General features: G+C 38.5%; 3 protein-coding genes across 3 annotated transcripts in view; 1 reads left to right on the forward strand and 2 right to left on the reverse strand.

Moving 5' to 3' along the window:
* Nucleotides 1–1,495: 1,495 nt before the first annotated feature.
* LOC108908760 (histone-lysine N-methyltransferase SETD1) lies at nucleotides 1,496–13,102 on the reverse strand. Its single transcript, XM_018712893.1, has 13 exons — nucleotides 12,863–13,102; nucleotides 12,565–12,795; nucleotides 9,694–10,377; nucleotides 8,889–9,228; nucleotides 8,337–8,702; nucleotides 7,812–8,178; nucleotides 4,294–5,177; nucleotides 3,684–4,235; nucleotides 2,976–3,312; nucleotides 2,625–2,915; nucleotides 2,379–2,560; nucleotides 2,116–2,286; nucleotides 1,496–2,058 (listed from the first exon to the last, which is right to left on the reverse strand). The coding sequence occupies exons 2-13, from the start codon at nucleotides 12,789–12,791 to the stop codon at nucleotides 1,885–1,887; spliced, it is 4,575 nt and encodes a 1,524-aa protein (XP_018568409.1). The 5' UTR covers nucleotides 12,792–12,795; nucleotides 12,863–13,102; the 3' UTR covers nucleotides 1,496–1,884.
* Nucleotides 13,103–13,351: 249 nt separating this feature from the next.
* LOC108908737 (cytochrome b-c1 complex subunit 6, mitochondrial-like) lies at nucleotides 13,352–13,846 on the forward strand. Its single transcript, XM_018712863.1, has 2 exons — nucleotides 13,352–13,529; nucleotides 13,587–13,846. Exons 1-2 carry the CDS (start codon nucleotides 13,434–13,436, stop codon nucleotides 13,758–13,760), a joined length of 270 nt encoding a protein of 89 aa, XP_018568379.1. The 5' UTR covers nucleotides 13,352–13,433; the 3' UTR covers nucleotides 13,761–13,846.
* Nucleotides 13,847–14,848: 1,002 nt separating this feature from the next.
* LOC108908755 (rabankyrin-5) overlaps nucleotides 14,849–21,329 on the reverse strand; it is a 56,608-nt gene continuing 50,127 nt past the window's right edge. The window contains exons 14-16 of the mRNA XM_018712882.1: nucleotides 17,830–17,943; nucleotides 17,642–17,764; nucleotides 14,849–17,488 (exon numbers count right to left, since the gene is read on the reverse strand). Coding sequence (XP_018568398.1) covers nucleotides 17,234–17,488; nucleotides 17,642–17,764; nucleotides 17,830–17,943 — 492 coding nt within the window. The 3' untranslated portion in view covers nucleotides 14,849–17,233. The remainder of the gene's footprint in view (nucleotides 17,489–17,641; nucleotides 17,765–17,829; nucleotides 17,944–21,329) is intronic.

Raw genomic sequence — 21,329 nt, forward strand, 5'->3', positions numbered from 1 at the left:
GCGAGTCACCATAATTTTTTATACATATATAAAGTTCTTAGACGGGATGATCCGCTATAAGTTAGTGAGTAACCATAAATATAATAAAATTTATAAATGTGACAAAAAAGTTCACTCTTTTGACGCAAATTGTGATACAGTTAGAACTGTATACGTTTAGTTAGGTAGCTAATTTTCGCTAAGTTAGCGAATCGTCATAAATTTAAAAAATAAAACTAGGCAAAAAAGTTTTCACCATTCCTTTACAGCAGATTCTGATGCAGTTGGAATTGCAAAGTTTGTTTTTAGAGGAAGTGACCCGCTATAAGTTAGCGAGTCACCATAAATTTAATAAAATATATAAACGCCGTAAAAAAGTACGGCAAGTTGCGATACAATTAGAATTGCTAAAAGTTTATTTTTAGAGGGGGTGACCCGCTAATTAGTTAACAAGTCACCATAAATCTAATAAAATGTATAAATGTGGGAAAAAGTCCACTGTTCTCTTATATTAAATTGTGAAGTAGTCTGAATTGCAAAAAGTTTGAGTTCAAAGTGAAATGGCTCGCTAATGTCAAGTAAAGTTAGTGAGTTAAATATTCTTTTTAAAATAAACGGAAAAAAAGTTCTCACCATTCTGTTACAGCAGATTCTGGTGCAGTTAGAATTGCAAAAGGTTTAGTTTTTAGAGGATGTGACCCACTATAAGTTAGCGAGTCATAAATTTAATAAAATATATAAACACAGAAAAAGTTCACCATTCTTTTACAATAAATTCTGATGCAATTAGAATTGCTAAAAGTTTATTTTTAGAGGGGGTGACCCGCTATAAGGTAACGAGTCACCATGAATTTAGTAAAATTTATAAATGTGGCAAAAAAGTCCACCGTTCCCTTATATCAAATTGTGAAGTAGTCTGAATTGCAAAAAGTTTGAGTTCAAGGTGAGATGGCTCGCTAATTGTAAGTAAAGTTAGCGAGTTAAAAATTATTTTTAAATTAAACGCCAAAAAAAGTTTTCACCATTCTTTTACAGCAGATTCTGGTGCACACTAATTGCAATACGTTTGTTTTTAGAGGTGACCCCGCTATAAGTTAGCGAGTCATAAATTTAATAAAATATATGAACGCAAAAGAAAAAGTTCACCATTCTTTTATGGCAAATTGTGATGCAGTTAGAGTTGTATTAACTTTGTTTTTAGGTTGGGTGGCTCGCTACATATAAAGTTAGCGAATCATCCCAATTTTTTAAAATTTCTGACAAAAGAACTATTTCACTCGTTTTAAGCAAAGTCTGGTACTTTCTGAATTGCAAAGAATTTGTTTTTGAGCGGAGTGATCCGCTAACTTTGAAAGTTAGCGAATCATTCCTATTTTTGTTGCTTTATGGCAAATTCCAAAATTGAAAAGTTGGCCCGCTAATGTTATGTATCTGTAAATTAATTTCAAATTTCAGCGAAAGGCCTGAAAAAAAAAGAAACTCGTAATTCATATCATAATTTTTATTCATACTCGGTAGTGTTTGAAATAAAAACACAATATTTAACAACTATCGCTAGTATTTACAAGAAAGTATAATATATACAGATAAAAAACACATAATTTAAAATTCCACGTGTCATTCCTCACTATACACACTTATCTCCTTTAAACCTAGCATTTCTCCATAAAACGTCCCTCTGCCGGCGGTCCCCACGAAGCTCTCGTCACACGATACATTTATATACAATCGCTACCGCCTCGACCTCGCGTAAACGCGTACTCCCCCCGTCCGATATTGCACGACGGTAACCTTCCCTCCGTCTACCCAGAAATCAACGAAAAAAACTCAAAACGTGCCCCTCGACTTAATTCTCACACCGCGGTGGTTGATATCTCGACGAAACCCGCATCGCTACCGCGCCCCTTAGTTCAGCGTCCCCCGGCATCCCGCCGCGCCGCACAGACACGGTATCTTCTCGTCCTCGATGGGGAACTTATAGTCGTACGTTATCTCCTCGTTGACGCCGATGCTCTGCTTGGAATATATCACGATTTTCTTCTGCGACTCGATCGTTATCACCTTGGCGTAGCAGTTGGGCTAAAAATGCGGATCGTTAGTAGGGAAGTTACGGGAGACAATCGTTTTACGACTTACGTTGCAGCTGTGGTTGATGAACCTGGCCAGGTTGCCGCACTTCGTCGCGTCGATGATGTTCTCCAGGTCTATCCGGAATAAGTAGGAGCTGCCGATGCCCGTCGCCTCGTACTTCTGCTCCCGGAGGTCCGCCACGCTGTGGCGTACCATCTGGCCCACATACTCGATAACCTAAAAAAAATAATTTGCGTTTATAAAAAGTTCCTCTTTAATTTGAGCTTTTCAAGAGATCAGTGCGATGCTTTGTCGCCGAGTTAACTTACCATTTCGTCAGCCGCGATGGGCTCCATGGCGAACAGCCCCCAGTCGTGGATGGCGGACTTGGCGAACCTCAGCTGCTTCTTCCTGAACTTGAGCTGGTTGAATTTGAGGAGGTCGGAGTCCGTGTCGCTGCCGAAAGCAGTGAGAAGCCTCCTCTGGTTCGACCTCGCCTCCCTGGATAGCCCTGCGGAAATAAAACGTCGTTGCACGATTAAACGTACAAAACGACTCGATTTTTTAAATCGTACCTTGCTTGGTAGCTGCCGACACGTTGGCCATGGATATGGCGTGCGACTTGGCGTGGTGGTACTTGTAGCGCGACTTCTCGTGCGCCGAGATCTTGTAGTAGCCTTCGGTTCTGGCGCTGCCGGTGACGTGCAGCCGCTCGTCCTTTTTCCTCCGCTTCGGCGGGGTCGAGTAGAGATCCGTGAGGCAGTGGTCCACCCAGTGGGTGTCGTTCAGCCAGTAGCCCATCGTGTCGTTCGACAGCATCTCCTCGTACGACTTCTTTATGTACTGTATGTCCTCGTGGTCGATGCCTGGGGGAGACCGAATCGAAATAAAGTATAACCGCAAGCTTCGATTCGGTAAAAACTCACCTTTGGTCAGGAACTCGTAGAGGACGCCGAACTCAGACATCTGGTCCCGCACCTTGTGCACCACCGTGCTGTGCAGGTTGTACGGCATCGCCGACGTCCTCCTGTCGTTCTCATCCTCGTAGCCGAGGGTGTTCTGCAGCTCCTGCAGCTTCTTGTGGTCTTTGGGCTTCCTCGGCCGGGGCTGCTTCGGCGGCTTCTCCTTCTTCGCTTTCTCCACCTTCTCCTCCCGCGTGTACCCATGGTCATGCACGATCTGCTTCGCCTGGAGGGCGTCCGCCGCGACCTCCAGGTTCTCCTTTTCAGGCCGCAGCAGGCAGTACGAATGCTCGATCGCCACCTGGACAACATAATTTACAAAGTTTCTGCCTGCGGTAATCGGTATCGACGATATTCAGTCGTTTCGTTTTCTGTCGTTTTTAACGTTTCCCAAACTGTGATCTCTCCGCAAATTATAGATCGGCAGTAGTTGCGATGCGTTTTCCATGCACGAATATATGACATAATTGGATTTTTCGGCAAACAACCAAAAAAAACGGCAATTTCATTCAAAGTTAATAATTGAGGGGGAGTTTCAAAAACTTTAGGTGATTTTCTTAAATATCGTGGAAATACGTACTTACTTAAATAAATAACATGTTCAACATACGGCGAAAATACATAAAAAAAACCTGTAAAAAAAATCGTATTACAACCGAAACCATCACTAACCTGTCCGCAGGGGCTGCCGTCGCCCGCCGAGCTCTCCGACAGCCTCTTGGCCAGCTCCACGTCCCCGTTGATCTCCGTTCCGTTCCTCTCCTTCTTCGCCCGCCTCGCCTCCAGGTTCTCCTCGTCCGAATCGACGTGCGCCTTAACCTTAGAGAGCCCTTGCTGGACGTCTGTCGCCGTCTTATCCGCTTCCTCGTCCACTTCCATGAACGAGGGCGGCTCCGGATTCCGCACCGCTTGGAGCAGTGCGTCCCGTTCCGCCTCCAGTTCCTCCAGGGTCTTCTCCATGACGTCTTTGGATTTCTCGTCTGGTTCCCGACGGGCTTTCTCGGGCGAGGAGGTCTCGCTGAGGGTCTCCTTCTCCTCCTCGACCCGTTTGGGGGCGCGTTCCTCCCTCTCCTTCTCTATTTGTTCCATGTACTCCGTGTTGAGCCGTCGGCGTTCGAGGATGAGCCGTTCCGTGTCGCTCAGGTCGCTGTCGCTGTCGAACAGGTCGGTGGGTAGCGGTTTGGGGGCTGGTTGTTGTTTTGGGGTCAAGTCGTCGGTGTCGATCTGAAATTACAGAAATCGGAACAGTGTCATTGATAAAATTAAAGCTTCCGCAACGTACCTGCATGGGTTCCGGCGTCTTATTCCTAGCCTCGATGCCGTCCCGCAGGGGCGACTCGAACATGTCCATCGAGACGGCCTCGGGTTCCACTGCGGCCTTCTTCTTCCCCTCAGGACTGACGCTGCGCCTGTTGATCTGCTTCACCTCCGTCTCGGAATCCGAAGAGCTCTCGTCCGAGCTGTCCGTGTCCGAATCCGAAGTGAAGGAACTCGACGAGGAACTGCTGCTGCTCGTCGAGCTCTTCCTCGCCCTCTGCGACGTCCTGGTAGCGTCCGAGTCGTAATCCTGCACAATTTCCTCGCTATCCGACACTTTCTGCGTGTCGTCCTCGTCTTCCGGCACGGGCGATGGGATCTTCTTCCGCCTGAAGCTCGGCATCTTTGGTAAGGAAGCCCGTAAGCCTAGGCCGAGCCCTATCGTGTCCAGGTTGATGTTGCTGTATAGGTTCTCGCGGTTCGACTCCAACAATATGTTGATGTTGTCCTTCGGTACGACCTGCTTGTCGGCGAGGTCCTCGCGGTCCTTCGCCTTGTTCTCCTTGCAGCTCTCCTCCTCCCACCAGTCCTCAAACTTCTTGAACGCCGTGTTCTCCACCATCTTCTTGTTGAAGTCCCTCTTGAGGATGTTCTTGAGCTCCTGCGTCACTTGCTGCACCACCGAGTTGATGGTGACGGCGTGGGGGTCGTCTTTATCGTCCTCGGGCCGCTTCTGGGGCATCTGGTAGGATATATAGGGCTGGGCGGCGGGGTGGAGCGTCGGGAATTGGGGGTACTGGGGGTGGGGGAGGTACATGTGCTGGCCGTACGGGTAGGCCTGCCGCCAGTCCTGGTGGCTGTAGGCGAAGGGGGTGGTCGGGTAGGCGGCATACTGCGGTCCGGGGTATCCTGAGAAGTTTTTGATCGTGCAGTAAAGGTTTATATCTTTATACAGGGTGTTGTGCAAAAAATTTCGAGGGTGACATCAAAACAAAAAAACATGATTTGTTTTCAAGAAAATGCAATCCTGTGCAAAAACCTTCAGAAACAGAAAAAAATAATTCATTCCTCTGAAGTGATTTATTTTCATTCAAAGAAGTGACTCTTGCAGAATGGCCAATTGGTTTGCTAACACTCTGTTATATTAAGGACAGAAGTTTGACAGACTTTGTGACAATCAATTGAGTATCTCTCAAAAAACGGTGAATTTTCAACAAAAATAAATGTTTTTGTGTTATATGACCTTTGACATTGTGATCCAAGGCATACACTATAAGAAACCTAACCTCACAATAGTTATATCATAATGCCACAGAAGGATATTAGTATGAGCCTACCAAATCTAAACTTAACTTGGATTTAACTGAATGAAAACGCTTTTCTCAAAAAAAAATAATAATAATTTCATCTTTACAAATGACATCTGACCGATGTCGATTGTAACACTTCAACTACCATCTTAACAGGCTGTAAAAAGTAAAGAGAAAATCTGGTAACATCTTATTTTTAAAATATCTGTATTAGAAAAAAACAGCACTAGGTTTAAAGAAATGATATACAACGGGAGTAAACAAATAACCATTACAACAAACGCTATTTACAACCATATACAAATTCAAAAGTGTGGTAAAAATCACGCCAGATGAGCATATTCAACAAATTCCTCTATACTTAATGAGAGAATAAGAATAGGTCAAAGATTCTTAGCTAAAGCTAAGTTGGAAACAATTATGCAGATAAGTCGCAGCAAAAAACCCGAAAAATCACAACACTTTAAATAATTTCTTTTGTTCCTCATTGAAATGGTAACCAATTTAGAGATTAATGATCCACCAGTTTTTTAATTTGTTACAATTGATAGTAATATATTTGTTACAATTGGCAGTGATATATTTGTTACAATTGATAGTAATATATTTGTTACAATCGATAGTGATATATTTGTTACAATTGACAGTGATCTATTTGTTACAATTTTTTAGTCGAATTCATTTCTCAGAAACAAACAAAATTGAAAGAATCGATATGAGCATGTATCAGACGAAACAAAATGGTCTGTGTCGCTGTCAATTGTAACATATATGTCAGTGTCCATTGTAAAAAAACAAAACACTGATGGATCAGCACAAATTTAGTATTTGTCATGTAATAAGAATATAAATATTATAAAATATAATACTTTAGGTATTGTTACAATTTACACCACGGACCATCTGTTTTAATCTGATTTGTTCCTAAGGGACAATAAAAAAAAAGAAACAATTGATATAATCATTCTCATTTTACTTGTTTCTTCAGCATGTAAATAAAATGGCTTGTGTCGGTTTCGATTGTAACATGTATAAGCGTCAATTGTAACAATACAAAAAAAACTGAAGGATCGGCATAAATTTATTATTTGTCATGTAATAAGAATACAAATATTGCTCTAGATTACAATTTACACCACAGACCATCTGTTTTAGTCAGATTTGTTCCTAAAGGACAATAAAAAAAGAAACAATTGATATCATCATTCTGATTTTACTTGTTTCTTCAGCATGTGAATAAAATGGTTTGTGTTGGTATCAATTGTAACAAGTGTAAGCGTCAATAATTGTGACAAAACAAAAAAATTGAAAGATCAGCATAAATTTATTATTTGTCGTGTAATAATATAAATATTGCTCTAGGTATTGTTACAATTTACACCAAGGACCATCTGTTTTAGTCTGATATGTTCCTAAGGGATAATAAAATAAAAAGAAACAATTGATATAAATCATTCTGATTTTACTTGTTTCTTCAGCATGTAAATAAAATGGTTTGTGTCGGTTTCAATTGTAACATGTACAAGCGTCAATTGTAACAAAACAAAAAAAACTGAAGAATCAGCATAAATTTAGTATTTGTCGTGTAATAAGAATATAAATATTGCTCTAGATATTGTTACAATTTACACCACGGACCATTTGTTTGTCTTTGTTCCTAAGACACAATAAAAAACAAAAACCAAGTGATATAACATTCCGATTTTACTTGTTTCTTTAGCATGTAAATAAAATGGTTTGTGTCAATTGTAACAAGTGTAAGCGTCAATTGTAACAAAACAAAAAAAACTGATGGATCAACTAAATTTAAAATATGTTATGTAATAACAGCATAAATATTGCTTTATTATACATATTTAGGGTGATTCGCGACTAATCCAAGACTTCGGTGATATACGCACCATCAATAGAATAGAATAGAACTCAAGTAATGAAACCATGGCAGATTTGTTTCGATTTTTTCACCCAGTGGACAAAATTTACAACAGTGGAAAAAGTGTTACAATTGCATGAAAAATAACTATTTTTTTTTTAATTTTTACCTCTTAGAGCTGCCTGAAGCATAGCTTGAAAAGAAAAAAAAAATCAATTAACGGCATTACGAAAACAAAAACATTCCATGATATATTTTACCTGTCCCCAATAACGCTGCGCAAAAGATAAAAATACGATTTTAGTTAACCAACGACAATATCAAACAGAAATTACAAAGTAATTAAAATTTTCCACTCACCGGGATAGTGTGGGATCCCCGGGTACTGCGCCGGATACACGCCGGGTATCGGCGGCATGGGAGGCGGGACCCCCGAGGGCGGGTTCGGGGGCAATGGCGGCGGCGGCGGATCCGGCTTCACCTCCTCGATCTTCGTGTCGTTGCTGCTCAACGACGACAGGCTCATCCGGTCGTCGTCCTTCTCCATCTTGAACTCGTTCTTCAATTCCATCCTCTCTATGGGGCTGTAGTTGTTCTGGATGCCCTCGCCCGTAAGTAATTCGTCCTCGCTCGAGGAGATGTCGCTGCCGATCTTGTTCATCTCTATGTGGGCCTTCTTCAGCAGGGCCGTCGTCTCTAGGGCTTCCCGTTGCCTGGCCACGACAGCCTGAAAACCACAAAACGAGCATTTTTTTTTAAATCCTGATTTTCCTAAAAAATTTTGATGTATTCCCCGGCATTTTCTCACCGTTATAAATTTCTACGACATTGCTTTTCACAGTTTTCACCTTGAAAGAATTTTTATTACGAAAAATCGTCATCTACCTGTTCCAAAGCGAGGCGATGGCACTCCAGATAAACGTCCTTGGACAGGAACGGAGACGGTGGCACCGACAGCGGAAAACTCTCGTCGTCCTTGGCGATGTCGATGTCCAGGTCGGGGGCCGGGGGGTTGATCGGCATGTCGCTCAGTGAAATGCTGGAGCGATCGTCGTCGTCGCTGTCCAGGGAAGTGGGTATGGGCAGGTGCTTCGACAACTTTTCCGAGGATTTTGATTCGTCGTCCGAGTCGACGCCGAGGGCGAGGAACGGCGGCGCCATGCCCCCTGAGCCCTTTTCTTTCAGCAGCAGGGCTATCCTGGTGTCCAGGTCCAGCGGCTTGTTTTCTTCCTCTGTCGTTTGAGAGTTGACCTGGTAAAAAAAATATATTTTATTTAACCGTCATTCAAGGGAGCCCATCGTCATAATAGAAACAACAACAAGAACAAAATCAACATTAATGCTGCGATAGCCGGTGCGCCCCCACAGTGCCTAGCCCGAGAACAACCTTAATTTTTTTAATAAATCAAAACGAATTCCTAAAAGAAAAAAACTAACCTTATCCTTGTCGCGGTCCTTCTCCTTCCTGCTCTTACTGCTGGACCCGCCGCCGCCGCTCCTCTTCCTGTCCCTGTCCCGGTCCCTGTCTCTCTCCTTGTCGCGCTCGCGGTCTCTCTCCCGTTCCCTCCACTCTTTATCTTTGCTCTTGTGGGAGTGTTTCTCCTCCGGCCATTTAGGCGGCGGCGCCAGGCTGGCCGGCGACCTGTCCCAGCTCTCGGCGGGCCACTGTGGCGTCGCTATGGGCCAAACGGGGGGAGCGCTCATCGGGTGGTAGGTCGGCGTGGCGTACGGGTACTGACCCGAGAGGGCGGCTATGCTGTGGCTGTGGTACTCGTAACTGGACAAATTTGGAAAATTTTTATAATACATGTCCTACTGTTATTTAATAATGTACGGAGCGTTCCGCATAAGAACTGACATGTCTGCGTCCAGATTCGTCATTAAATAGCATTAATGTTGGTAAAAAATGTATTTATTTATTACTCATGGGCTCAAAACTGTTTAAGTTCAAGTTTAAACTGGAATTAGTATGGTAAGCCGTATCATTGCACTATCAGCGTTGCCATTTGTTACCTTTTTAAAATAATTGGAAAATAATTTCGTAAAACAGATAACTTTTGTACGGATTGGTGACGTAACATTTTGTTTAATAAAAAAATGACATTTTTCACACTAATTTGTTTTAAAATAATTGTCTTTGCCATTTTATCCTGACCATCAAGTACCGAATAAGAAGTTATATATTACAGACTAATCTCAGAACACCCTATATAAATAAAAACATCAACAAACTGAAACTTACGCTAAAGGGGTCGTGCCGGCCGATCCAAAACTAGCGGAGAAATCGCTCGGCGCCGTCCCGTAACCCATATCTGTACTGCTGGGCGTCGCGAAGTCGTTCCTGTAACTCCTGCTGCTGTACCGCTCCCTATCCCGTTCCCTCTCCCTGTCCCTCTCACGTTCCCGTTCTCTCTCCCTCTCCCTGGCCTTCTTGGTCGCCTCGTACTCCTCCAGCTCCTTGGTCTTCTCCTTCGCCTTGTACGAGTCCCGCTCGTCGAAATCGTTGTCTGCTGGGTCGTACGGCTTGTCCTCATTACTCTTAGCCTTCTCTTCGGCCTTGGGCGAGGTCTCGGCGGCCGGAGCAGCGGCGGGGGGCGGCGGTTTCTTCTCCGTCGTGAACTCCTCGAATTTCTTCTTGCACTGCTCGCCGAACGGGTCGAGGAACACCTCGAGGATCTTGCCCATGACGCTGGTCTGGTTCAGTTTCTCTACGCACGCCTTGGCACCCTTGATTGACTCGAAGACCGCTCTGCCGATGCCGAGATGCTTGTTCGTCGACGGGTGGTAGTATATGAATAGCTCTTCGATGACGCCGAACTTCTGTACCATGTCCCGGAGGAATTGTTTGTCGATGTTGTCGTTCAGGTGGAAGATGGTCACCTCTATGGAGGGGGGCTCGCCCACGTAGTTCAGATCTATCTTGAATCTAGAACGAAGCGACATTTTGACAAAACAGTATTTTGTCACACAAAAGTTGCATGTCAATTCTTGTGGTCATTTGGGGATAACAACGACTAATACTGCTGCATATTTTTATTTGAAAAAAAGTATTCGATTAAATAAATAAGAACAAAAATCTAAATATTCGGTTTTTCTATAACTTCAAAATGTAAAAGATAAGTTATTCGTCATCAAATTCGGTAGCTTTGCCCTTGTATCTCTTAAAATAACCGAGATTTCAATGCTGTGGCTCCAAAAAAATACTATTTTTATTTCTTTCATAACTAGAAGTATAGCAAAATATCCAAAAAAGAACTATTCGTGAAATGCCACAAATATACTATTTGAAAAAGTTAAAACGAACAAAATATTTTCATGAATTTTTTAGTGACTTTCGAAGATTATCGAGATAATAAAAAAAGAATTTTGAAGCTTTAAGATTGCAGTTTCAAGATCTTTAGACAAACAATTTTCTTGAGCTACAGTCACTAAACGAGCGACTTCCTGCCTGACCATGATATAAAATTTAAAAAAATTTAAGTAAGTTTACGAAATTCTGTTTAATTTTTTTTTTACTGAAAAAAAAAAGATGTTTTGAAAAAACTTTTGTTTAAATATTTTTTTCCACGAGAGTAGTTTTAAAAGAAACTTCTTTGAAACGTAAGTTAACTTCAAACAAAATATCGTAAATCAAAATGAAATTAAAACTTAATAAATAAGCTAACTGACCGCTTTATTGAGTTTCCGGAGTCCTAAAAAATTGTTGGAAAATATTTTCCAAGGTATTTGTTTTAATTGCTCGATAACCGTAGCTCGAAAACATCTTTTGTCTAAAGATCATGAAAACAGAGACTTAAAGCTTCAAAATAATTTTTTTATTATCTCGATACGACCATGTTTCACTGAGATACAGCCTTTCGATTATCACTAAAAAATTCATGCAAATTCTTTGTTCCTTTAATTTTTTCTAGTAGTGTATATGCTTCGAAATTAAGTAAAATAGGATTAATTGTACACTTTTACAAATCCGAAATTAAACTTTTGAATTTAAACCATACTTGAATAAATGAATACTCCCTCTTTTTTTCCTAATTCTTTGGCTCATAAAAATTTGCTCGTAAATAAAATATTTAATCACTCAAACAATAAAGTATAACCATTTCAGTCCACTAGAAAGTAAATATTATATTTATTTCGCAAATATGTCCAATTTTTTTCACAGAAAGCGAAATTAATTTACAATCAGTTTCAACGCGATCCGATCGAATCTATGCTCCTCCCTCGAATATCCTACTTTTTTAGAATAAGTTGACGTTTTAAATGAAATGAGCTTGCCTCTAATTCGGTTAAAAAAATATCAATTAAGGTGAAAAACAACAATTTATATCACTGATTGACTCTTTTTACAGCGAAAAAACATCGTTAACAAAGTTAGATTACAAATAAGATCGTAATATTAATATTTGAGGTTAGGTTAACACTTTTTGTCAAAAAAATTTCAATACAACTAGTTTTATTTTGAATTCACACGAAAATCGATCCGAACTGTCGGGACTTTCTGTTTATTTTCCATCAATTGGAGGAAAACGTTACTTTCGCACGATTTTCTAGAAAACTCGTCATTTCACAACTGACGAAAATACGACAAAAAATTTACGTTTCTTTACAAACAGCTGCAAAATAACAACCTGGCAGGGCTCAAAACGATATTATTCAGTGTTCAAAGTCAAAATTCAGACACAGACCAAGACTTTTTTACAAGTTCAGAAATTGAGGTTATGTCAGGCAAATTGAAAACAAAAGGTAGCATTTTGTGATAAAATGCCAGTAAAGAACGTCAAAACTTACGGAATTTTCCAAAATTGTGATAAATGAGAAATGTTTATTAATCCGTGCTAGAAATATCACGAGAAATTCCTCCCGAAAAGTGTTTTTACACTAAACATAAAATATTCGTAAAAAGCTATCATTACGGCAGAAGACAAATATTTTGGTTTGCAATAAGCAATTTTTTTCCAAATTGGAGCCTCTGTGAGACATTTTTGTAATTGTGTTGGTCAAAATTTGAATAACCAACGAACCTTGATGTATATTCGAGTTATAAACGTTGTTTACTTTGATTTGCATATATTTCAGCGCGTTCATGTAGGAAATAACGAATTTGTATACATACCTAGGGACAGGTAGGTCCAATGTTTCCAGTCTGGTCCAAATCCGTGTTAGATGCGACCTCGGGTCTCTGGGAATAACCGGAGGGTACGACGAATCGTTCAGCACCACCCCGTCATATCTGTACAGCTTGGCGGCCCCTTTAACCAGAAAAGGATCCACGAGAAGCTTGTAATTCTTCGGTGCCTTGGGATTAGTCTGACCATGACGATCCATCGTGGTTCCGTTCATAATTCTACGAGACAAAAAGGAAAAGATAAATTACACCACTGATACCACTCGATTTGCGACCAAATACTTACCCTAGTAGGCGAATTAAACGGTACGACTCTTAAATCTAGTAAATAAATAATATAAACACTCAGGAATCAACTGGGGTCGAATATAAAAAAGGCGGGCATGATATTGTAGCCGTGATGATTATAGAGGTTGTGTTAACGAAGGATATACCATCAATTTCTAATTCAGGAATTGTTTTAAATACTCGAAAAACACGCGATTTCACGTAAATATTATAGAACGAGATGCACAAAAACTCCTAACCTCCGTTTATGTCAAAAAGCTACTGGGCCCGTCAAATCAAATCTTACAATTCATTGAAGAAATGCCCCCAAGTAACTTCAACAAATATCCAAACCACACCTCAAGCATACTTCGTAAATTATAATACGCTAATTTTACAACAGCAAGCAATCTAAAAGATTAGAATAATTTTATATTTTATTTTAATACCAAAGTGATTTGACCAACACGTAATCGGTATTCACCAATCACAACCGACCAGACGTGCTTTGGTTTGGACACCCCTGTATGAAACCTAGAGAATTACGTAAAGTCAATTATCGCGCAGTACTTTTTAACTCCGTATAAAAAATGTTTTTCGACAGAACCTTCCCCAAATTGTTGACGGTGAAAGCCCAAGAGGAAGCCGAGGAGGAAGAATTACAGGACCCACAACAAATCCTCAGAGTAAATCCATAACCTCACTTTCGCAGGGGCTTGTCTCAAAAAGTGTATTTGTTGTAGGATCAATGCAGGGAAACGGATCACTGCAAGCATTTAGCTGAAAAATACGAGGCGTGCAACGAGAGGGTCAGATCTAAGTCACGTACCACTGAGACTTGTACCGAGGAGTTGTTCGATTTCCTGCACGCCCTCGACCACTGCGTCACCAAAGATCTCTTCAGCAAACTGAAGTAACTCGTAATAACTTGGATAGTTGCGTAGGTTTATTATACAAATGGTGTCATTGTGTTCTTAGAATGTAATAAATATTTAAAGTGGAAGTTTCAATTTTCTCATTTTCGACTGCGGCGAGTGGTTCTTTTCGCAATTAAAACTATGTATCAAGTGAGAAGGCTAGGCAGATTTAGGAGAACGTAAGGGTAGTAATTTTGAGAAGGCACCAAATTTATGTATTATAAGCTTGAAATAGAAATAAAACATTTAGTATCATGAAAAGTTAGTTTCCTTGGAGGAACTTATAAACTATAAATTCAGTAGTGAAATGAAACATAAATCTTTAAATGGATGGATAATACGTTGCAAATAAGGTGAGTTTTTAATAGAAATTTATGAAATATATTTGAATTTACCGCCGTATATTGCGCTACATAACCTAGAATTGAAATTTGAAAACCATCGAGTTTTCAAGTTTACTCGGTTTTTCAATAACAAAAGCGCAATGAACATTTCATAACGAAACTATTATTGCTTCAGTTATTGTTCTGCTTAAATTGTTTGTTGCTTTCCTTTCATAGTAGAGTAAATAAGGTAAATGATAAAACCACAGTTAAAAGTGAGTTTAGGGCAGCGTAAAGGTATTTGGCCGCTGAATAGTAGTGCTATAGAAGTTAAAATATGAAAAAGGTGACCTACCTGACAACGTTTTGGAGCAGTCGTCAGGAGTGAAATTTCTACATCTATCGCTTAAAGATTTGTGCTACGATCGTAGCACCTTTTTCATTACTAATCATACTTCATTCACTGGGAGTCACTTACGGTATTTGCTTTGAAAAATGTATGTTTTATAAATTAAAACACCTACTTACCTACTTTTAATAATTGTACTGCAATTTCTTTTTGAAATTAACGTGTATATCGTCACAATCCTTTAATTTTTCAGTATAGTAAGTAAGATTAGATTAGTACCAATTTTTATGCCTAAAGTTTGTATTGCAGTACGGTAAGTTACGGCTTCCAACCTAACGCTCTCGTCCGGTTGCAAGCGGTTCCGAAAGTGACTGTTATGACGATGTCTAGTAAACGAATGAAACGAAATCGAAATAAAACGAGGCTGTATAAATGTTTATTGGGTTAACAAATAAATATAAGTCTATGAAATTTGCAATAAAATTTGCCGATTACACAATATAAACATGTATTAATAAAAATATAGTAGTATTAAAATACGATAACATATACTTAAAGCATGCAACAAAATAAAGTGGAAAAACGCCTTAGGAGACGAAATATTTTCTTAAGATTAAAAATAAAAAGAAACCGTTCGCTTGTACCCTGAAAATCCGACAGGTTTTCTAAGGATTTTTATTTAGCCCTCGTATAACTTTCAAGATACAAGCTTATACAGGGTGGGCCCAAAAGACTTGAAAAAATTAACATCAGGTCAAAAATAGGTTGAAAAGAGCAAAAATGTACAGAGTGGTCATCTTTATGGTGTCCATCGTTAGAATCTTTCCAGGCTTGCTAGATTCTCATAATTTCATCGATTACTTGTTATGTGGGCGCCATATTGAATTTTTGTGCAGTTAGACGAGGCATAAAGCTACGAGTCCAATGATGTGCCATACCTGGGTCAACCGACGTTATTAAGGGTCAAAAAATGCCAATTTCATAATTATTTAAAGTAAATTTAGTTGCCATGAAAAACAAATTAAAAATTTTGACATCCGACAGAAAGAGCACATTGACTTATGTACGTTACCAGATTTAGTTCAGTTATTTTTAGTATTAAAAGAAAATGTGGGAGAAAAAGTTAAGTTTTCAGTTTTTTGAGAATATTTTGGGAATTATTCTCCTTATTTTCAATTTGGGCCTACTAAATTCTTATGTTTTCATAATCAACAACAATATATTGAATCTCTGTGCATTTAGACGAGACGAGTCCAACGATGCACCACACTTGGGTCAACTGACGTCATTAAGGGTCAAAAAATAACGATTTCATAATTAATTTAAAGTAATCTTAATTGCCATGAGAAACAAATGAAAATTTTGACATGCGACAGAAAGAGCACATTGATTTACGTACACTACCAAATTTAATTCAATTATTTTTAGTATTAAATGAAAATGCGGGAGAAAAAGTTAAGATTTCAGTTTTTTGAGAATATTTTGGGAATTATTCCACTTCACTTCAATTTGTTTTCGTAATTTTTGATGGCCTGAAAATCGGCGACTTTTGGTGTGTGTGCACATAAATTTACATACTCCATCTGTCAGAGTTAAAAAATTTTTCCCATTTGGGTGCCATATTGGATTTTTGTGCTATTACATGAGCTGTAAAGTGAAGAGTCCAACGATGTACCATACTTGGGTCAACTGACATCATTAAGGGTCAAAAAATGCCGATTTCATAATTAATTTAAAGGAATCTTAGTTGCCATGAGAAACAAAATGAAAATTCTGACATCTGATAAAAAGACCACATCGATTTATATAAGTTACCAAATTTAATTTTGTTATTTTTAATATGAAAAGAAAATGTGGGAGAAAAAGTTAATTTTTCAGTTTTTTGAGAATATTTTGGGAATTATTCCTCTTATTTTCAGTTTAGGCCTACTAGAATCTCATATTTTCATAGCCAACAGCAATATATTGAATCTCTGTGCATTTAGACGAGGTGAATCCAACGATGCACCATATTTGGGTCAACTGACGTCATTAAGGGTCAAGAAATGCCGATTTCATAATTAATTTAAAGTAATCTTAGTTGTCATGAGAAACAAATGAAAATTTTGACATCTGACAGAAAGAGCACGTTGACTTACATACGTTACCAAATTTAATTCAATTATTTTTAGTATTAAAAGAAAATGTGGGAGAAAAAGTTAAATTTTCAGTTTTTTGAAAATATTTCCATTGTTTTCAGTAATAAAAAGATTTTGGAGTCAAATTTTAAGTTTTTTTCAGGATGTTTCAGGAACGACTCACTTCAAATTGTTTTCATAATTTCAACCGCATGAAAATATCATCCTAGTTTAGGAGATGCTAGATGTACACCATAAAATTGACCACTGTGTATATAAAGTAAAAAATTTGAAATTCTTCAGTCGGTGACGGAATTTGTCACACCCCGTACAGTTTTTCCTTTTTTTTTAACAATGCAAAACAAGAGGAATGTAGTGTAAGCGAAGCAGACGAGAAAAATCCCCAGTTTTAAGACTTTGATTAATAAATTGCGACTCGGACCGCTGAAAAAATGACAGAAACAGCAGACAAATGCTCTCCTTCGCCTTCTTGACAATTTCGAAGACCAACGAAACAAACGAACGCCAAAACAAACGCTCCGCCAACTTAAACGAGATCTTCTTAAAAAAATAACCGATTTCGAATGCTTTGGTGGGCAATTTTCATAAAAAGTCCGCGGGACGCCTTAAAGCCGAAAAACAAACTTCCCCCCCCTCCTCGGACGTAACCTACGAAGGCGTTCCCTAACTGGCCCCGGTCTTGAGGACGTCGAAGCAGACCCTGCACACCCTGACGGGCTTGTTCTCGCCGAACTTGACGATCGGCACCTCCTGGTCCGAGCACTTGCTGCACAACGCCCTGCCGCAGTGGCGGCAATGGTGCGTCCTTACGGTTATCGAGAAGTTCTTGCCGCACTCCTGGCACGCATCCGTGTTGGTCCAGGTGGCGGGCTGGGACAGCTGGTCGAGCAGGCGGTTCAGCAGCTGCTTGCTCGGGACCTGAAAACGATATACACAAAACGTTGGCGGTAAGTCTACTCTCAAGAATAATGGCACAAAGTGGTTGATGGTGATGGTTTTTTATCCGATCCGGGCAATTACGGTGATTGTTTTTTTGTCGGTATAATTTGATGTCACTGATAGTAAGTGTACCTGATAGTTGAATATCGTCACCCTCTCGTTGTTCTCGGAAGCGAGGCAAGCGTTCGCTTTAACCAAAGCGCGACACAGATTCCCGTTGCCTTTCATGTAAGCTAGGAGGAGCGGAGAATTTCCCTGGAAATAAAAAAAAAATCGGTAACGTTTCCTTTGTTTTTTCTTGCCGACGTAAAAATACCGACCATGATATCCAGGTTGTTGATCGGATAATTCGGCATACACTCCAAGAACAGGTCGCAGATGGCGGCGGCGTTTTCTTTGCCGTACTTGCACAGCTCGTGAAGCGGGTTGCGACCCTGAAATTGACCGAAAATTAACTGGGAACTGAAGATTAAAAACGTACGGGGCGTTGTCAAAGTCGGGACAGACACGATGTAGAACACATAATCGGGTAACTTCACCAAAAATCGCTTTCATGGAATTTGCAACATAACGACACAGAATATTTTCCAACTATTATGGTCTCGGTACTTTTTCAAACATTGTTCTAAGTCATCGCCGTCCATTCGATGCGTACACGGCTTTGATCGGTACAATCATAAATCGATCATTTTTGACGTTTCCTAGAATTTCTCCCTCAATTTCAGCCCTTTTAGGCGTTACAGGTCTTCTCTTTGCTCCTTTAAACACCTTTCAACCAAGTTAAATATTCAAGGCGTCGAGTGATTCCTTTCTGCGTGTAAAGGAGATGCTGTGGCTGCACTTTGTCAGCACTCGCCGTAAATTTAACGCAGGTCTACATGCTGCTATTCACAAGCAGCGCTCAGACTGGGGTTTCGCAGTAAAATAGCTTACACAAATAGAACCACTACAACAGGAAGACCAGAAATGTACTTAAATTTTGCAACTTTTATGTAGGTGATTCTTGGTAAAGTTACTCTTTTTAATATTGTCATTTGTTGTTCGAACATCATAAAATAGATGATTATTTTTCGCTAATTAATAGAGAAAAAATACAGCTACTGAAAATAATTCAAACATATTGGAATTCTGTCTAAATCATTCCCGTTTTCCGCTTGAATGGAAATGCTGCGTAATAAACTAGTCACTAGTCACAAAAATTAAAGGATAAAAATAAAATCCAAAATTTTTATATGATTTTCACAGAAATCCGGCGGGAAAAAAATTATAACATTTTTGCTCCCCTTTCCCACGAGCTACAATAATTTTTTTTTAGGCAATCCTAGTGTCAGCTCTTTTAGTTTGATTCATCCTCTTTAATTCAAGCTGTTTAAGACCTTTGTATGATGATTTGTCATTGAATTCTTGTTGTTCGAAGCAAAAATAACCTTCCTGGCTTTAATAATAATCAATTACTCGGGAACTAACGATCATACAGAAAATTTAAGCAAGGTTTTGACAATTTCAAAAAATCCTCTAAGACATTGTTCTCGTTTTTTGATAAAAATAGTTTTTTCTATGCAAGACACCCAAATCAAAAAAAGGTAAAATGAATATTTAAGAGGGCTATAACAAATAGGCAACCAACAATATATTTTTACAGATTTTATTACAGTTTGTCTAAATATAAATCGATGCACAAATAACAGACTTTCCTCCATTCTAACACATATTTTTTATAAAATGGAGTTGGCTTGAAGCTCAAATTACTTTTGGTTGTTTGAGAAAAGGCTGATATTTGCGCATTAATTCATATTTGCACAAACTGTGTAAAAAATCTATAAAAATGTATTGCTGGTTGCCTGTCTGCTGTAGAACCCTCTTAAGGATTTTTGTTAAACTTGAAATAACAAATAGAAATAATTAATACATTCAGGATATTTTCGGATTATTTTTTTTTATCCGCAAAGTACCTATTTTGCATCTTTACCTTTAATAAATTGAAAATGTTTTTTTTGGAAAAATTCATACTTTTTTTTATTTAAAATATTATAGTGTGTCCGAGATAAGGATGGGATAGCGTTAGGATCTAGGTAAGAGATACGGGTGGCTCAAATTAGAGAAAAGTTGTGTTTTTTTATACCTAACACTATGCCGTTTAGAAAGTTTTAAAATTCCGGGTAGTTCCAAAGAAATATCTGGAAATACACACAAAATTTTGCAAATTCGTTTTCTTTTTTTTCTGGCTTTATTTGAAATCGAATTTTAAAATAAATTGCACATTTCATTGCCACTTTTTTCGCTCTATACAATGGCGTCAACATTAGTGCAATCCGACGTTTTGTCTTCAAGGGGCCATCATCAGGTAAATTTTTTTAAATACGTCACTTGTATTTTTATGACAAAATCTAAAGTCATTTTTAATTCTGAATTAGATGATATTACTATTGAAATTGCTTAAAAAGTATTTAGCTTGTTGTAGTTATCATTTAAAATTTTTCCTGAGTACGGCTCTGAACGCTTTCAAAATATCTCTTGGATGAAGTCATAACAGTTTAAAAGTCAATACCTCACAAAATAGTGAACAATTTTTTTTTAACAATAATTTAAAAAAGTTGTACCTAATAAAAGAATAATACGAATTTATGAAATGTTTTATTATTTTTAATTAGTACTGCTAATCGTTTTGGATATTTTGTGCGGTATTGATTTTTATACTGTTATGACTACCTCCAATAGATATTTTGAAAGCGTTCAGAGCCGTACTCAGGAAAAATTTTAAATGATAGCTAAAACCCTTTTTAGGCGATTACAATAGTAATATCATTCAGAATTAAAAATGACCTTAGATTTTGTCATGAAAATAGCAGCGACGTATTTAAAAAAATTAACCTGATGATGACCCCTCGAAGACGAAACGTCCGATTGCAAAAATGTTGATCCCTTTGGATAGAGCAAAAAAGTGGCAATATTAATGTGCAATTTATTTTTAGGGTTACTTTTGAATTTTTGTTTTGTTTTTTCTAGTTAAAGCTGATGGTAACGATATTTGTGCTAGAGATTTGCGGAAGAAAACAGCGACTAATTGGGGGGTACACAACATTTTGCAATTAATTTTTAAATTGACATTTGAAAACAAGGCGGAAACCCTGGTTAAAGGAAAGGACAATTTTTTGTGACGATTATGATGAAATTTTCGAAAAAACTAATTTTTTTTCATTTTCTTTTGTTTTAATATTAACATTTTTTGAGGAAAGCAAATTCGTATGGATTTTTGCAGGAAATAACGTTTTCAATTTAAATTGAATAAAAGATGCAAAATTTATCCTTCATCTGATTTTTAAACAAAAGTAACAATTTCAATAATTCGGATCACAATGAAAGAAAAATCGCAGCAGTTTGAACCCTTGACGGTTTCTTTGGGACACTTTATGGTTAAAAAAAAACCAAAAATATCCTTAGTCTACTTATTATTTGTAAAATTATCTCAAATTTATCAAAAATCTTTAAATACGTAATTTTTTTAATCAAGTTTCTTGCATCGAAATAAATTGTTTTATCAAAAAACAATAAGAACGTCTTCTAGAGGATAGTTTGAAGTTCCAAAAACCCAGCTTAGATATTCCGTGCGATCGTTAGTTCCCGAATAATTAATTATCAAAACCGAAAACGTCATTTTTGCTTGGAACGACGATAACTCGGCGAAAAATCATCGTACAGACCTCTTGAATAGCTCGAATTAAAGAGGACGAATTATAATAAAAGAGCTGACAGGCGGGATTTCCAAAAAAAAATCATTGAAACCCATAGACTTTTTGAGTTATGCAAAAAATTTCAAAAA

This window comes from Anoplophora glabripennis, unplaced genomic scaffold, assembly GCF_000390285.2.
Source record: "Anoplophora glabripennis isolate ALB-LARVAE unplaced genomic scaffold, Agla_2.0 scaffold446, whole genome shotgun sequence".
Taxonomy (NCBI): Eukaryota; Metazoa; Arthropoda; class Insecta; order Coleoptera; family Cerambycidae; genus Anoplophora; species Anoplophora glabripennis.

Coding starts and splice junctions, on each gene's coding strand:
- LOC108908737 (XM_018712863.1), top strand. CDS start 13,434: ATGTTTTTCGACAGAACCTTCCCCAAATTGTTGACGGTGAAAGCCCAA. Junction 13,530..13,586: donor ACCCACAACAAATCCTCAGA/GTAAATCCATAA, acceptor TATTTGTTGTAG/GATCAATGCAGGGAAACGGA.
- LOC108908760 (XM_018712893.1), bottom strand. CDS start 12,791: ATGAACGGAACCACGATGGATCGTCATGGTCAGACTAATCCCAAGGCA. Junction 2,287..2,378: donor CCATCGCGGCTGACGAAATG/GTAAGTTAACTC, acceptor TATTTTTTTTAG/GTTATCGAGTATGTGGGCCA. Junction 2,059..2,115: donor TCATCAACCACAGCTGCAAC/GTAAGTCGTAAA, acceptor CCGCATTTTTAG/CCCAACTGCTACGCCAAGGT.